At 47.8% G+C, this 18,107-nt stretch overlaps 1 protein-coding gene across 8 annotated transcripts in view; it reads left to right on the top strand.

Moving 5' to 3' along the window:
• Positions 1-18,107, top strand: part of TNRC18 (trinucleotide repeat containing 18) — a 125,506-nt gene that overhangs the window by 32,777 nt on the left and 74,622 nt on the right. For all 8 annotated transcript variants that reach the window (XM_061599383.1, XM_061599386.1, XM_061599385.1 and 5 more), the window contains exons 3-4: positions 4,724-4,849; positions 8,146-9,975. In XM_061599383.1, coding sequence (XP_061455367.1) covers positions 4,724-4,849; positions 8,146-9,975 — 1,956 coding nt within the window. The remainder of the gene's footprint in view (positions 1-4,723; positions 4,850-8,145; positions 9,976-18,107) is intronic.

The raw sequence follows: 18,107 nt of genomic DNA, 5'->3' as shown, positions 1-18,107 counted from the left end.
ACTAAACCTTGCTAATGTGCTTTCGAGACTCTACTTGCAATGTTAAAGGTAGGTGTTACTGTTGGCTACTAGATGTGTACACATCTGTGCCCAGCAAATAGATGTATTGGAATCTTTAGCCTAAAGCAGGGTTGAGTAACCTTTGCTCTCCCCATGTGGCTGTTGGTCTTCAACTCCCATCGGCCCCAGCAAACATCTGGAGGGCAGCCATAGATCCCAGCCTAGAGTCACGGTGCACCGTGGCAAGAATTTGTATTATCAGTTGGAGGAATGAGCAACGACATGATGAGCCAGAATGCAATGTGTGTGAATACGTGTTTTGTTACAGGAATGTGTAAAGGGGGGGGGAAAGTCATGGGAAGCCTTATAGATTAGGCCGGCAGCAATCCAACAAAAGCCATAGAGAAAGTGAGTGCCTTGGCAGACCAGACAGGAAAGAAGGGAAAGTGAGGAGCAGAAAGGATGAGAGGCCAGAGTTCTCTCAGAAAATGTTTTTTTTAATAGAGAGAAATATAAGGAAATGAGGTTTTTTTTTCTGTGGTGCCGTCCCCTATGTGGTGCTCCGAGAGGTCTGGGGTCCTCTTCTCTGTTCATATTATGTTCTGCCAGCTTTTGGAAACATTCCTTTTCAAACAAGTTTTTGATTCTATGTCTGCTGAATACATTTTTTTTTTTAAATGCTTCTCTCTGTGTTTTTGCTTTTTGCTGCTGTTTTTAATTTCTTAATTTGTGTTCTGATGGTTGGATCATTCTTGGAGCAACTCCTGTGGAGAGGAAAGGTGGGGGCGTAAAATTTCAAATAAATAATAAATGGAATAGCAATTAAACAATTAACTGTGATGTTTTCCAGAAAGTGGAGGGGGGGGAGAAGAAGGAAGATATCTTGTGGGGAGAGTGAGGGGCACAGCTGGCGTTAGGCTTCTGGGGAGGTCAGGAAGAAAGAAGAATGTAGGCAGCAGAATGAAGAGCTTAAAAGAGTTTTTGGGGGGTGCAGGGAGAAGATTTCCAGCTCTTCCTTATTTTTCTGCCTGGGATCCAAAGAAAGGGTGATGGTCCCAGGGGGTTGGAAGCAAGTGGCACCAACAGAGAGCTGCAAAAACCTAGGAAGCTGCAGGTCTACAGGACAGTGTATTTAAGGATCAGCCTGGTCGCCATTGGTGACCAGGAATTGCATGCTTGGTGAGCAAGTGGGCTGGTGGAGGAGGGGCGGAGGACTCTGTCCCTCCCCTGTGCCCAGTACAGAAACCAGGCAGGCTGGAAAAGAAGAGAGGCCCCCACTTCCATGCCCAGCATGGAAACATAGTGGGCTGCTACAGGAGAAACCAAGGTTTCTGCCAGCCCCCACCAGGCTTTTAATTTTTTTGGCAGACTAGTAACTTTTGTGGTCTTAATTTCAAGTCTGATGCCCACATTCCAGAGGTCCCAAGCTGAAATCCCTTTGCTACTTTCCTGCCTTGTGTGACCACCCACTGCTAACTTACCTTCTCTCACTGCTTGCTCATTGGAGACTTTTTAAAGCCCTTGGCAACATTAGAAACTTGCTCCTTCTCCTTCTTCATCCTCCTCATTATCATCATCATCATAGCTGAGATTTTTAGGCTACCAAGTATTGCAGTCAGTGCTCCATGCTGCATTTGCCCAGCATAATGGAAGAAACATGTGTAGAATTATATTTCTCCCTGGCTTCCAGAAAAATCCAGCAAAATCTTTTATTTTCTACGTCCCTGGTAGAGCAACACATTTATGAGCCCAACCAATATGCTGCAAAACAGCAATCAGGATTTTGAGTATCCCAAAACTCTTCACCAGGTGTGGATATTTAGAAAAGCAGGGTAGGGAGGGGAGGAAAGTGCAAACCTTGGCTTTGGTGTTGCAGAGCATTAGCTCAGTGGTGGAGCATCTGCTACAGAAGGTGCGAGGTCCAGCCCCAGCATCTCTCATTAGGGCTGGGAGAAGTCCCATCTGAGATCTTGGAGAGTCGCTGCTGTCAGTGTGGACAGTATTGAGCTGAGTGAATGCTGTAAGGCAGCTTCCTTAGCCATGAAGTCTGCAGTTAGTTACCATCTCATCGTGGAAGAGGCCGCAGATGGAAACAGATTAAAGCAGCTCCACTAGGGGCTATGTAGGTTTTTAGGTTACAACCAGGGATACTGGGATGAAGGAATACAACGCGGCTGATTCTCTGTCCCCGATTCTCCATTTTTGAAAATATAAAATCCAGCAGTTCTCTAGATCTGTCCCTACCCTTCAATGAAACACAGCAACAAAGAGAGGCGTGGCGATTCGTAAATGAGCAAAGCTGGAAATTAATTCTAGTTGATATGCTTGATCAGATGTGGAAAAGCTTTGGCTGTCCGGATGTTGCTGAGGTATAACTCCCATCATCATCATCATTCCTGGCCATTGGCATGCTTGCTGGGGCTGATGGGAGAGCCAAGAGTTCCCACTCATGTACTGGGTCCTATGTGTTTTGCAGAACCAGTCTACCCATTTTTAGGCTATTTTGTTCTTTTCTTTGCAACTCTGAGGCCTATACAAATTTGTTTCCCATTCTCAGAATTGCATAACTGTTACCTGATTCTGTAAACATTCTCTGTGCTCTGTTGCAAGATCTGTGGCCCTGTAGTGGCTCTGTTCATCCTGCCCCAAACCTGGCCCGCTGTGTACGACCGCCTTTCCGCGACTAACCCTGACCACAATGCTCACGTTCTTAGATCGTTTCAAGATTTGGGCCGCTCCAACCACAGCCCCGTGCAGAAAGAGATGGGTCATGTGACACAGCAGTTGTGGACCCGTTTCCCTGATTGCAGAGGTCAGAGCCAGCTGTGGTGCACAGGCAGAACATTTGGAAGGAAGTAGGCAGGAATCTGGGAAGGGAGATTTCTGCCACACGCTGCAGTTCTTCCTTCCCTTCAGCAGCCACAGGCCCGTCACTGTGGCCGACATGGTTGCACAAGAGGATTAAGCAAGCCTTGCTCTAATGTTGGCCGTTAGCCACTTTGGGGAACCCGTTTTTCAGTGAAATGTCACTAACTGTCAGCGTGGCGGCTGCCAGCTTCTTGGCATGCTCTTCTGAGAAGGTGGATGTGGTTGGGCTCAAAACCAACAAGTAATGCAGACCACCACTGATTGGGACTGCCTTTCTGCACTAGCCTTCCCTAATTTGGTGCCCTCCAGATGTTTTGGAGTCCAGTTCCCATCAGCCCCAGCCAGCATGGCCAACTGTCAGGGACGATGAAAGTTGTAGTTCACAATGCCTAAAGGGCAAGCAGCTTCAGGAAGGCTGTTCTAAGCATTCTGAAATTCTACAGTTTCACCTGTGCTTGCTTGCTTATTTATTTATTTAGAACATTTATATATTTCCCAGCCAACGCTGTCCTCTGAGTGATTCACAACTTAGCCCCCTTTCCATTGTTCTTTAAGCTCCAGATGTCTTCCTTTGCAGGTAGAAGCTGAATGGCCATCTTGACCTCTGTGCTGTAGCTCTCCATTGTGACTACTGACCTCTCCTAAAGTTTGTCTTGAGCTGCATAGCGCAAGCGTGTGCATGTTTGGCTAGTACTGCAACCAGCACAGCAACTGTTCAGATGTCATTGGTACATCAGGCTTGCTTGCTCTACGTGTAAATCTAAAGGCCTGATGAATTTATTTTAACCTCAGCCAATCTCATGCATGTTCACTCATGCCTTTTTCTTGCTGGAAGACAGAATTCTGGAAAACTTGCATAGGGTACTTTGCATCTGAAAATGTTCAGTTTGCATTGGAAAATTTTCTGATGCTTTAGGAGAGTAATCTTAGACGCTTGTATCTAATAAACAAAGGTATAAATGTTGAAAGCTTGCCTAATATTGTACAGGCATCCAGATTCATACAAATGAATTTATGAAATGGAAGGTTTTCCATCACTGGCTGAAACAGACACTTGCCTATCTGTCTTCAGCCTTGTGTCCATCTCTGCACCCTTCACCACCCTCTCAAGACCTGCCCTCCCTTACCCTACACTGTCCAAGGGTCCCTGCTCCCTTCAAAAGGCTCTGCCTATTCTTCCTGGCTACAGCTCCCAGCATTCCAGACCAGCATGCTGCCTGGGGCTGATGGTGGTTGGAGTCCACAACCTCTGACGGGAGAGGGCACCATGTTGGCCACCTGTGTTTTAGATTGTAACCCAAAGAATACCTCTAGGGAAGGGAAGGGAATCTTCATAGGGGGGCGCCTGGGGCTGAAAGACGTGGGGGGAGCGCAGGGGTGTGGAGGAGGCAGAGTTGTATGCTGGCGCCCCTGGTGGGGCTGGAGAAGGTGCTCGCTGCTTGCAGAGTGCCTCAGTTTGTGATTGTCATGCATTTTGGTGCACAGGTAAATTTGTAAGTGCCTTAACTGTCCTCTTATACCAAATGCTTTGTTATTCCTAAGGGGATGGTGAGACAGGGAGGGTAAAGGACAAATTGGTTTATGGCACCTAACAAGACTACCTGATAACTTCTTGCAGCAGAAGTTTCTGTGGGTTCCAGTCTGCTCCCCCTGTAGCAGCTGTTCTGTAGAGGTTGTTTGTGGGTGGGTGTTCTGCTGTATCAGTAGTGAGCACTTGGGCGCTCCAGCGCAGGAGCTGGGTGAAAGTGTGTGTGCACTTTCAGCCGAGGGCCTCTGTTGTGCTTTTGCGATGTGCTCTGATAATAGCAGCCAGCTCTTCTGAAATATGCTTTATGTGTATTTCCTTCTTTTTCAGGTTTCTCCCATCTGCCGAGTGGTCTGTATCCCTCATACATTCCTTTGAGTCACCTGGAGCCCCATAACAGCGGGAGCCCCTTGCTTGCTCAGCTGGGGCAGCACAGCCTCTTTGAGTCTCCAAAAGGTTAGTCGCCCTCTCTCCCCTTTGGGCTTGTCGTGATCTCCGCCAACTTGGGTGGCTTTAAAAGGGGATTAGATAAATTCTTGGAGGATAAGGCTACCGGTGGTTACTAGCCATGACGGCTCTGCTCTGCTTCCACAGTCGGAGGCAGTGTGCATAAGAATGTAAGAAGAGCCTCAGGCCAATGGCCCATCTGGTCCAGCACCCGGTTCTCACAGTGGCCAACCAGATGCCCATGGGAAGCCCACAAGCAGGACTTGAATGCTACAACATTCTCGCTTTCAGGTCAGTACTGGGAACTGCTTTTCAGAAGCATGCAGCACATGACTGTGGTGGCAGAGCACAACCATCATGGTGCTTCTGAATAGCAGCTGCTGGCATATCAGGAATGGGCTCTTGTGGGCTTCCCAGAGAGATCTGGTGGGCCACTGCGAGAAGAGGATGCTGGTCTTTGGTCTGGTTCAGCAGCAGGCTGTGCTTATGTCTGTATGCCTGGTATCCCGCCTGCCCAACCTTTGCACGCTGAAGGTTCCAGGTATCATTCCTGACATCTCCAGTGAAAACAAGTTCAGGAAGTAGAAGGCGATAGATTCCGTCTTTTGCATCTCCCTGTGAAAGGACTGGAGGGTCTCGGGGCTGGGGAAACATTCATCTGCTGAAGACCTGGGAGAGCCAGAGGGCTAGGCCTGAGTAGCTGGAGCAGTGGCCTATCTCATGACAACAGCTTCACAGACTCACGTGTAGAAAGAACCCCAGGCTCTGAGGTCGATCATAGGTTGCACCTGAGCCAGTAGGACGATGCCGCTGCCAACAAGGCTAATGCAGTCTGAGACTGCATTAATGCCACCATCATTTCCAAGCCATGGGAAGTAGCCATTCCACTTCATTCTGCACGAGTCAGACCCCCATCTTTAGTCCTGTGCCCGGTTATAAGTGCCACACGTTAAGAAGGATATAGACAGATTGGAACGGGTTCAAAGAAGGCAACAGAGAAGGCTGGGGTATGGAAAACAAGTTGCCCTGTGAGGAAAGGTGGAAGGAAGTGGGTTAGTTTAGCCTGGAGAAGAGTAGCTGGATGGGGTCAGATGATAGCACTCTTGCAGGAGCCCACGGGCTGCCGCATGGAAGAGAGCAAAGTCGTGTTCTCTGCTGCCCACCAGAGGGCAAGGTGAGTTCTTTCGGGCGTCAGTTATAGGAGGGTAGGTTTTGGTTGAGCATTCGGAGAACCTTCTTGATTGCACTTCAGTCCAAGTGGGCCAGAAGCAGGTGTGTGGTCCAGACAGGTAGGGACTGAGTTCCAGAACAGCAAAGAAAGATTAGAGGGTTGGGAGGCCAGACACAAAGGAGCTTAGTCTGGCCACAGTCTCACACCAGGGGCAAGTTGCTCAGGCAGAGGAGCAAACTCTGAGGATGGGGCGTTATAAGGCCTGGTGGACTGGGATGGGTCAGCTGATGGAATGCTGGTACTGCAGCCTAGAGGGAGCCCTTGAGGTACAGAGCGTGCTCAGTCCACTACACTTGCACTGGGAACAGAAGACAGGGGAGCCTATGCCAATGTGGTGCCCTGCCGCTGTTTAGGACCACAACTCCCATCTGGCCCAGCCAGCATGGCCGTGTGATTCTGGGGCTGAAGGGAATTGTAGTCCAAAGCCATTTTAAAGCATGGTCCTCTGGCCTTCTTTCCACATCCCAGGTTATACATAATTACAGTTTTACACCCTGGATCGTCTGTGTCTCTAGCTCAGCCTTCAGCAACCAGTTTCTTTTTCAAAAGGAAAAAAACCCTACAAATAATAAATAAAAACCATCTGATGCCCTCCAGATATTTTGGACTACAACTCCCATCAGCCCCACCCAACATAGCTGGGTAAGATAGTAAAGCGCTGGAGTCAATAACTGCTGGGATCTCTGGCTTGGGATGCCCCCTGCCCCCATACACTCAGTATAAGGCATCTTCACTTTATTTATTTGTTTGTTTGTTTGTTTGTTTATTTATCATTTGATTTATATCCCAGCCTTTCTCCCAGTAGGAGCCCAGGGCGAGAAGATAACAGAGATGGTGCCTGTCTAATATTTAAGGGGAGGGAATGCCAAAGGGTTGGTGCCACTACACCAAAGGTCATAGGAAGATAGGAAGCCGCCTTATAATATGTTGTGTGGACTGGACCTCCTGATAAGATGTTTGCATTCCCATCAAGGCGGTGGGCTAGACAGAGAGAGCGAGCATCAAACCAGTTTGCCCACCCCCAGTGCCATGGCTACTTTAACTAATTTCCTTTATGCCACTGACAAAACTGGGGGAGTCTTTGGTGATGCAGAAAAAAATATTGTTTAGATGAGAGATTCGCCACCCCAATTTGGAGTCTACCCCCCCCATTTAAAAAGGCCTAAGTGCTGAGGAAGGTATTGTGCATGCTCTCTTGTTCATCTAACTCTCCCCACTTAATATGATTGTAAGTGGGACCTGCAACAAAATGTTGCAGTGTGGAGTTCCTGCTCTTCAGGGTTCCAGCCACTTGATTCCATCCCATGCCTCCTACCTGGTTTTCCACTCCACAAACTGCACACTCACACACATGGTCAGTCAGCATTCTGTGGCCACAGAACATGGGCCTGTACTCACTGGGTTGTTGTTTAAATTTCCCACCCCTTAGGGGTTTTTCCCTACAGATTTTTTTCACAAAATTATTAATTAGTTAGTTAGTGTGGCGTAGTGGTTAGAGTGTTGGACTGTGACCTGGCAGACCAGGGTTTGAATCCCCACACAGCCATGAAGCTCACTGGGTGACCTTGGGGCCAATCACTGCCTCTCAGCCTCTGAGGAAGGCAATGGTGAAACCATCTCTGGATACCACTTACCATGAAAACCCTATTTGTAGGGCCACCATAAGTCGGAATCGGCTTGAAGGCAGTCCCTTTCCATTTAGTTAGTTGAGGGTTTCTGTCCTGCCCCTCATCATGTACATCCTTCGGCAAGCCTTGGGGCTTCCCCGAGCCAATTGATGCCGCCTCTGTCCTCCATGTGGGTGGTGCCATTTTGTCTACAGCCATAATCCATGGTACTTGCAGCTTGGACCTCAGAAATAGAGAGAATGACTGTTAGCGGCCCCAGACCAGAGCGAGGAAGAGATCTGTATGCATTATCAATGTGGCTGCCCTTTCCTCTGTGCGTTTTCATCTAAGGAATGAGGATGCTTCTGCAGTGTGAAGCTGAATGTTTGTGGTGTGTGTTCCAGATCAGTGCCTTGGTCTCCAAAAGAGGCTCAGGACTAAGTCTTTTCCCACTTCTTGTTTTGTAGATGGATTTTACCTCTCTGGCCACGCGGGACAGCCTGCTTTGCACGCCCAAGGCCCTCCCGCAAGGACGGTGGCCAGCCACACACCAAGCGCTCTGCTCCGCGAGAAGGATCCTGGGCACCTGCACAGGGCTTCCAAGGAGAGCACAAGAGATCTTGCTGGCAAAGAGCGGGCGTGTCGCAGTGACCTCTCCATACCCATGGCCAAGAAGGAGGGCAAGCTGCGAGAAGAGCCCCGACCACACAGCGTGGTGGATCTCACCCAGGACACGAAGCCCGACAGCGACCGGAAAGTAAGTGGCCCTGAAAAGGCCACCAAGGCTGGGGAGCAGCCGTCCCTGTTCCTTGCTGAACATATGCCAAATCGGGGGGCCCTTGGCGGAGAACCAAAGTCCAAGAACCCGTTGCAGACCTCTTCGCTCAATAACTGCAACGGGGGAGGGGACCCTCTGGGGAAAGTGCTGGGTTCCGAGCAAGACCGTTGTGCCAAGGACCCCAGCAGGCACGATGAGAACATGAGGCCTTCTCCTCACATGCACCCCGACAGGCTGAAAAGAGGCGATTTTGCCATGGGCACAGCCGCCCCCACTTTGCATGTTGCCTGCAGTTGCCCCTCCCCAGCGCAACCAGGGAAGGTCACCCCTTCCTCAGGATACCCTCCCCAGCCCGTGCATTCCAACATGTACTCCATCTTCCCTTTGACCAAGGAGCCTGGGAGGGAACACAAAGTCATTGCCCCCACCTTTGTGCCTTCTGTTGAGGCTTACGATGAGAGGAACGGACCCATTCAGATTGCTTCGCAGGCCCGGGACAACAGCGGCAAAGCAAAAGAGAAGGACGTCCCTGCCGCCGCCGCCAGAGCGGGCGTCTTGCAGGCCTTGCCGGAGAGGTGCCTGGGTGATGCCTCTCGCAACCTGTTGCCCCAAGATTTCCCTGTCTCTGGCGACGCCAGAAGAATGGATGTTCTGAGGGAGAAAGGCTCTGTGATCAGGACCAACGCCATGGCCCTAAAGAAACAGGGGGCTTCAGAAACGTTCCTCAGCAGGCCAAGGCAAAACTCCCCAGAAAGCCAGGGGGAATTCCTGACCTCAAAAGACTTGCTCAAACTGGGCTTGGAGGCAGAGCACCGTTCCTGCGAGCGGGACCGGTTTCAGCGATCTGGCTGCAAGGACACAGCAAAGACATATGGCACTTTGGACTCCTCTTCCTCCTCCTCCCGGCAACATTTAGATCACAGCCAGCACCTGAAGCCTCCCGATCAGAAATGGAAGCCTTTTGAAATGGGCCACTTTGCCACCACACAGATGGCTGTGTTGGCTGCCCAGCACAACCATGCCAGCCGGGTGGAGGAGGAAGCCAAGAAGGCCTACCTCGACCCCAGCGGTCTGCAGAGGCCCTCGGCGACGGCACCCCGGGGTGCCGCTGAAGGCCTCCACCCTACCTCTCACGGCGAAGGGTCTGCCATGCAAAGCCTCATCAAGTACAGCGGCAGCTTCGCCAAGGAGACGGCTGCCCGGCAGGGCAGTGGCAAGAAGAGCCCCTTTGGGGGCCTCGGCAACATGAAGCTGGATCCTGCCCTGCAGGGTCCGTCCAAGATCCAGCCACTGGCATCCCTCCAGGCTGACAAGCAGCTGAAGAAGGAGGCTGAGAGGCCGGAGAGTGCCAAGTCGTTTGGGCGCGAGAGCATTGGGTCTCAGGGAGAGGTCGAAGTGAGGCATCTTCCAGTGGGCATTGCTGTGGCCGTTGCTCGGCAGAAGGACAACAGTGGTGGCAACAAGCTGGGCCCCAGCCTGGTGGACCGTGATCGCTCCCTCTCCCTGAGCAGCGTCAAAGGTAGGGCATTGTCAGGCGGTGGGGAGGGCAACAGGGGGGTAACAATCCTCTGTCCCAGCAATGGGCAATGCAGGGTGTTGCTTGCAGAGCTGTGTCCAGTTGGTAGGTTACAGCGTCCATAGATTTGGAAGGCACCTCAGAGGTCATCCAGCCAACCCTCTGACGATGCGAGAAGCCCACTGCTACAGCATCCTTGATTAGAGGGCCTTTCTTCTAGCCTCTGCTCGGCAACCTCTAAAGGCGAGCCCTCCTCCTCCTCCTCCTGCTGAGGGTGGCTGTTCCGTCGTGCAGAGACAGCTTTCAAATCAGACCAAGTGTCTTGGTTAGCAGATGGCAGGAAATGGTGTCTGAGGACCTGGAGAGCAGCTGCTGGTCAGAGCATCCATTACAGGTGGACACATAGCTGACCAAGTCTAAGGCAGCTTCCAATGTGCTTAAGTGAAGATATCCTGCTTGGGTTGAATGCAACTCAGCATGGCACTGCCAGCCTTGTAGTGGCGATGCGCAGCTAGACTTGTACAGTCTGTGCAGTGAAACGTTGCCACACAATTACAGACAACAGAGAGAGTGTCCTGCACATGGCAGCTGTTATGTGTAAAATGCCCCAAAATGTGCATATTTAGCACTGGTTCTAAACTTGATTTGGATGGTCACAGGAACATTTCTGTAACCTGTGCTGAGGCCTACTGGTGAAGGGTGGGCAATTAATAATAATAATAATCACGTACAACAGGTCTGGATGCTCCTGGCAAGTGGGGGTGGGGAAGAATAGTTTTTAGTATTGTCATTGTTGTTCCTCTTCTTTCTACATGAAGCAATTTTGTAATTCAAAATTGGCTGGGAGTTTTGCATATGCCTAGGGGCACTCTTGTTCTTCTCTCTAGTTTCCAGCAGAAGTGGGTCAAGGGATTTTCCAAAAAGTCTGCCCCCTTAGGAAGAGAAGACAGAAGACTAGCCTTGGAATAGTGGTCCACTTCCCATTGTTTTAGCCACAAATTATGGCTGGCTACTGTGGCATAAGCTAGGACACTGGCAGAATATTGTAAACCATCCATATGGTTGCTATGTTAACACCAGAGGAGAGCAAGTTAGATTTTCCAGATGCCAGATTTCAGTTCCTGTTTGTTATTATTGTCTCAGTTGGGAGTTCAGCCGATTGTTATGTGACTTTACACCTTGCATATCAAAACAAGCTGGTGTCTGTAAAAACTGCAGAATTCCTAGCAACCGACACTAAAAATAAATGTAGATGTCCTGCCTTCAAGTCGATTCCGACTTATGGCGACCCTACGAATAGGGTTTTCATGAGGCTGAGAGGCAGTGACTGGCCCAGGGTCACCCAGTAAGCTTCATGGCTATGTGGGGATTCGAACCCTGGTCTCCAGGGTCGTAGTCCAACACCTTAACTGCTTTGTAGTGTGCTTATGCTTATATTTGTATTATGCACACTAATGAACTTTATGAAAAGTTCATGTTGTGTTATAATGTATATACAGGTTTCAGTTTTTTTCATGGTACAAAATTAAGATGACTCTTACACAGGATAGTACCCTCACCTCCAACTCCTTGGCTGGACTGCTGCTTGTTTAAGTTCAGTAAGCAGTGGATCTACTGAGCTACATGGGGCGCTGAAGAAAGATAGGCACAAACCTTCCATTTTGCTTTCTCAGTGTTCAAAGGAGGTCTCTGTATGTTTTGTCCTTTGCATACGTTCTGTCCCTTAGACCACATAATGCCTTCTGCCCAACCTGGCACGTGGACAGTTACTTGTGACCCTCTTCTGCTTTGTTTTTTAAAGACTTTAGGCGTCCCCCCCCCCCGCTTAAATCTAGTGCCTCTTTATCTGTCTGCAGCTACATATCATTTTTATGGGAGGTGCAGTAATCACTAGTAATCACCAATTGAGTTGAATAGAAACCGACATTATGGCGAGACAGAATATCTCCTGAACTTGCAGTGAATTAGACTGGCCATGGGGTGTCACTGTGATATCCCCAAAATCAGTATGGAACTTAGTTGTGTGTACATTATGTGTTCAAGAGAGAGACTGATCTATATATGTTTACTCATAAGTAAGCCCTGCTGTGCTCAGTGGAGCTTACTTTCAGGAAAGGATGCATTCAGTAGGATCCAAGGCTCCTCCTAGCTAGGTCAGTTCCGAATTTAAAAAGTAGATATCTGCTTGGCCACTGCCTTCTAAAACAATCTAAAAACTTGCAGTTGATGGTGTTGGACATATTTTAGCACTACCTTTAGCGTGCATGATTGTGACAGTTCAAGGGGTGTGTCTGTACAATGCCCATGTGTTACTTAAAATCTATATAGTGTTGGTCATTTGACTTTTTTTTTTTTTTTAAATAAAAGGCAATTTATTGATCTTTGGCCTAAAGGTGGTGGCAGAGCCCAGTGGCTCAGTTCAGCTGACGTTGGGGTTATGTGATGTGGGTAGAAGTGGTGGCTTTTGGCCCGCCCAGGGGCAGAGTCCAGCAATTCTTGGTATGTTTGGAGGTGGAGCCCGTTGGGACCCAGACTAGGGGGTGGAGTCTGTGTGTGTATGTGTGTGTGTGTGCTCGCGTGCTCTCACAAGAGCTAATTCAGCTAATGTGCACATCTAAAGAGGAGGTTGCCATAGGGGGGAAAGAACACCTGTTCTTTTGCTAACTGGAGTCAACATTTGTTCTGTTTGCTTGGCAACCCCTGTTTTTGGTTTACTTTTGTACTATAGGCTACTTTCCATATACCACCACACTCTCACCCTCCCTCCAAGTAAGCCAGAGGCACGATCAGCGTTCAAGGCTGCATTCCAGCCCGACGAAAACACTCAAGGAGGGTGCAGAGCAGGGCTGATAGGGGTGTGGGTGGGGAAGGGTCCCGAGGGCCACACAGAGAGGCTTAGAGGGGCTGCATTTGGCCCGCCCGAGGTGCCCCCCCGTGTTAGACCTGGCCTGGCAAGCCACTGCCAGATGCAAAAGGCCATACTGGGCTAGGTAGGCGAGTAGCCTGTCACGGTAGGAGTCAGATTCCAGAGTGTCTGTAGCAGGAGTACTCAGCAGGGTGCCCTCCATATGTTTTTGGCTACAGCTTCCATTGTCCCTGCCTATTGGCCACGAAAGCTGAGGCCGGTGGGAACTGAAGCCCAAAACGTCTCGAGGGCACCATGTGGGCAACTCCTGGCCTGCAGTGTTTTATAGCAACTTCAGCCACCGAGTACAAGGCAGCTTGCTGAGGCACTTGTATGTCTGAATAGACCCAGAGTGTATTTGAAAAACCCGGGTAAAAAAGCTTTTCCAAAAAATGATCGATCCCTGCCAAATATCAAAAGGCTTACGGTGCTTCCAGCCTGGGGCCTTATATCACAAGCTGATCTTTGAAGTCCAGTATTTTATGTATGTGTGTTTGGCATGGGAGCTTCCACATGTGTAAGTCATGGATAGTACTTTTCTGCTGCTAGCCATCCTCCAGTGAACAGAGCTTGATGGAATATATCCCGAGGATTTTCTTGCACCCCTGCCCCAGTCTTTTGTCCCCCACCCTCCGCTTCCTTTTTCCAATCTGGGCATGCAACCAGGTACTTCTGTACCTATGTGCATGCATATCTTGCATTTTTTTAACAACAAAAATTCCCAGGAAGAGAAGAACGAACATCACCCGACCTTCCTTGCTGTGCTTCACAAATGGGCAAAACGGAGGCTTGTTCTTGTGATGACGGCGGGGAATGTCCATTTCTGTTTCTTTTGTTTCAAATGCTCAGCTCTTGTGCAATATTTGCCCAGCTTGCACAAGAGTGATAAACAGGACTTGCTTAAGACATCTGTATTTGTTTTGTTTTTAAAAGCCAAATGTATATATGTGTTTTATTTTATGTATTGTTGGAAACTGCCCTGGAATCACTTTGACGTGATGAAAGAAGGTCTATACATTTTAGAAATAAACAGATAATAAATGTACAGCAATTGCAGTCTCTGTGGTTGTCCTCCACATGTACTGTTTCAAGATCTTGAGAGAATAGCTCCTTCTAACCAGGAAATTCACACATGTGGCAATTGGGGCATGCTTATATTGTCCAGAAGCAAAGTGGCATAGGCTGCGCTCAGGTGAGGAGTGTGACGCCCTTCCCTGGCTCTCCCTGTCAGGTTCCTACCTGCGCGTGGTTATTGCCTGTCTCTAGGCACCACCAGGGACTCCACCAGTCCGGACTGCCCTTTCTTATGGCTTCTCTCCCCGCTCTAGCACAGATCTCAACAGATCCCCCTGCTAGGCAGCACCACCAGTCACGTCCTATAACCAGTAGTCCCAGAGACTCTGAATACTGGTATTGTTATTCTCTTCACCGCTTCCACCATTTGTTACAGTTTCCCTTCAGCCTTGGTCATTACCTTACCCTCCCTTCTGGTCTGTGAAACCCCAGCCAAGGATCAGGCCTTTGGTAAACCAAATTAAGTATTTATTAAAGATAACAAAGCTAACAAAATTAACAAGATTTCTTCTTAAGGCACATAAGCATATGGTTTTACTCAATACTAATCCGAACTCCACCCCCTCCTTCTCCACTCTCTCCTGGCAAACCACTCTCTCAAACCCACCAAACAACCCACTCTTTCTCTTCTCCCCCCAGATTCCACTCTCCCTCTTCCTTTTATACGTTCAGCCATTTTAAACACTCAGCCAATCATCTAGCATTCTACTGCCCATTCACTCCCCCTCCTCTTTCACTCCACTTACCATGTATCTTCTAAACAACCAACACTTACCATATATACATTAATGTAGGAACATCACAAGGAGCAAGAGGAAGTAGGTTCCTCAATAGGGGCTGCCATCCTCACCACACACAAGGTGCTCACAAGCTTCCATGCCAGTAGTGATTGCTGATGTTTAATAGGTTATTTTTGGTGATTGGATCTTCCACGTTAAAGGAGAATCTGGATTAAATTCTAAAAAGTACAGTCTGGCACTTGGATGCCATCAATGTTGTGTGGATACTGCAAAAAACTTAACTGAATAAGCAGCACTGATTCCACAGTAAATTTCCACCTGGAAGTGACCCTAGAAGGGGAATGTAGGGAGCTGCCTTATAATAGATGAGACTGTTTCCCCATCTAGCTCAGTCCTGTTGACTCTGTCTAGTAGCATCTCTCTGGGGTCTTTTGCAGCATTTGCTAACCTGGGATCAGGCCTGCGATCTCGTGCAAAGTGTGTGCTCTAACACTGAGCTGTGGTAAAAACAAACAAACGTATTTTGGGGCATGTGGGTTCCTTTTCTAGCATAATGAGTCTAAATGAGTCACTAATTGGCTACACTTAATTTGAACCATATAAACACAGAGGTGCGCTGTGCAAATAGCGAAGGGAAAGGAATGAGAGAGAAGCAAAGAGATGAAAAATCAAACCCACAGCAGAATTCACTAACAGCTCCCATTACTGTTGGGTTTGAGGGAGCAGGCAGTTCTGTCCATTTTTCAGCCAAACTGAATAAAAGCTTTGTTCAAAATATTATAGCATGAATTATGTGTAATATCACTATGCCAAAGATGAGGTTCTGTGCAATGTTATCTTTATTGCAGGAGTTGCCAACCTTTTTGGACCTAAGGGCACATTTCAAATTTTGAGAGAGGGCTGGGGCCCCAGTCACAAAATGGCTGCCATAAGAGTGTGGCATAACAGAAATGGCTGCCATGGGATCGTGACAGAACACATAATTAGCCATGGTGAAGTTTTTCCTGTAATTTTTTTCCCTACCAGAAAAGGCTCGACCTGTTGAAGTTCTGCCTGCCATACAGCTGTTGAAGACACAAGAACCCTGTTTTTCCCCAATGCACCCCTAAACCAAAGCCTAAGCTGCCATCTTGTGCCCACTTACCTGGAAGTAAGCTTCATTAAACACAAAGATTCCCTTCTGAGTAGACTTGTATACCACTGTACTGTAAGTTATACAGTAAATTCTTAATGAGTTTCTGGTCTTTAACTCCTGCAAAGCAGGAGATATGCCTAAACCTCTTTGTAAAGTTTTCGCATTTGTCTTTGGGGAGAAGCAGGATTCTTTAACATTCATCCACGCTTAATTGCATAGTGGTATTTGCAGAAAAAAAACTTCTAAGCACTACCTGATCTCAGGCAAACTCAGCATATGAATGATGCATCCTGGTTGCAAGAGAGAAAGGAAAGGAACTATGGAGATTCCAAGGACTAGGAAAAAAGACAGAAGCAGGAAAGATGCACTAAAAGGGAGGCAAAACAGTAGCTCTGTAGCCAGGGTGGAGCAAATGGGTACCCCCCCCCGAGCTGTGTTCCCGCCCTGGATGTTTTTGAAAATTGTCTTTTTAATTTGTGGCATCACAGTTGTTGACATCCTCCATTTAAAGAATGATACTTTTTTTCTTTTTTTAAGAACAGGAATAATTTAAGAATAGGATCCTTCGAAAAATTCAGTGACTTGTGGCTAAGGCTGACTCACCCTGCCTAGCAAGCCTTAGGCACTTGAGGGTGGATTTTTCATGATACAATCATCCTATAGTTACTCAAGATCCTGGGGGCAGGGGAAAGCCTGTATAGTAATATGACCCTTGAGGAATTAAATATTAGAACTTTGTATTACAGGCTAGAGTTATACCCCAACCCTTGGACTTTCCTTTACTCTGCTTTTCAGATTCAGTTGTGTTTTCTTCCCAGCCAGCTATAAAGAAGCATGTTTGTTTGCCTGCAGTAGGAAGTAAGAGTTTGTTTATTCTGCAGGTTTTATGATGAGTAGAGTAGGATTGTGTGCTTATTGCTAACAAGATGAAATAAAGACATAACTTAAAGTGATCTGAAAAAATATCTGCTAGTTATACTCTTTTAAAGCACACACTATATTCACAATCATAGCGGCTATTTTTTCCTAATTTTTCTTGTCCTTGATGGCAAAGGATGAAAATAACCCTAGAAGAATAGAAACACTGCTGTGTACACTACAGTTGGCTGACTAGCTGGCTGGCCACCTACGCTGTAACTCAGGCCTAATTTCTGAGCTCAGCATGAGGTCTTTTCAGTGTTTCTGGGAAGAAAAATAAATTCAGCGCTCAGTAAAAAAATATTCAATTGCTTTCCACAATTAGTTTCTAATTGCCTAGTTAGTCCTTTATATAGCAACTAGTTAAAAAGTTTTCCCTTGATTGTACACAAGGAAAATGTAAAGGTCGGGAACAGGACTAGAAGGAGGGACCCTCAAGGAGGAGTTCACCTTTTGGTATCGCCTTGTTCACTGTATCTGGAACATCCTTTTTTCTTAGGAAAAAGCCAATAATTTAATTCCTGGTATTCGTACTAAATTTTCTGCTAACTTGACGTTTACATAGCCCATTATAAAAGTTAACACACTCTCTGCTTGGAGGAGTGAGAAAGAAGGTCACTGCCTTCTCCTTCCCCTGGCCCTCACGTCTTCTTCAACAGTGGCAGTGAGGGGTCTTGGCTGATGCTGTGCGCTTACTCCCCGAACTGTGGCTGCCCCTCTTAATAAGGAATGCTGACTATAGGGCTGAATTCCTATTCCCTGGTGCCCAGACAATTTGCTTATCAATCACAGCTCTGACTTCCCTCATTGGCTAATAAGACTGACAGGCCGGAGCAGCCAGGCGGTCACATTTCACAGAAATTGCTTACAAGGGTACCTGCACATTTTGCTCTATGGCTTTCTATCTAGGAAGGCAAAGGGGCTTTTTAAAAAAATAAATAAATGAAAGCTCAGATTTTGGGCTACCTGCTGGAGGCACCACTAAAGGCCTTCAAGGGTGCCATGGTGGATATAACTTTCACAATTTTTTTTTTACAAAATTAAATGTATAAAACTATCAGGTGGTCTGTTTACCTCCCTCCCCATGAGAAAAACTCCATGTTGCCCACTGGCCAATTTTAACATTTAGCACGTGGGGTCCCTGGATGAAAATGACTCCTAGTCTTGTTAAAATGCATACAGAATTTGGCTTGTGAAATGGAAGGGATTTATTTATTTATTGTATACCAACTGAGGCAATGTGATGTTTCCTCAGACTTGGAAAGGAGGTAGGGGTGTGTGTGTGTGTGTGTGTGAGTGTGTGAGAGAGAGAGAGAGAGAGAGAAGGGATTTTAATTATCGGATTTGCAGAGTGCTCCTTAAA

Source organism: Rhineura floridana, chromosome 17 (genome assembly GCF_030035675.1).
Source record: "Rhineura floridana isolate rRhiFlo1 chromosome 17, rRhiFlo1.hap2, whole genome shotgun sequence".
Taxonomy (NCBI): Eukaryota; Metazoa; Chordata; class Lepidosauria; order Squamata; family Rhineuridae; genus Rhineura; species Rhineura floridana.
Note: the sequence above shows the minus strand (reverse complement) of the source record. Positions and strands in the feature narration are given on the sequence as shown.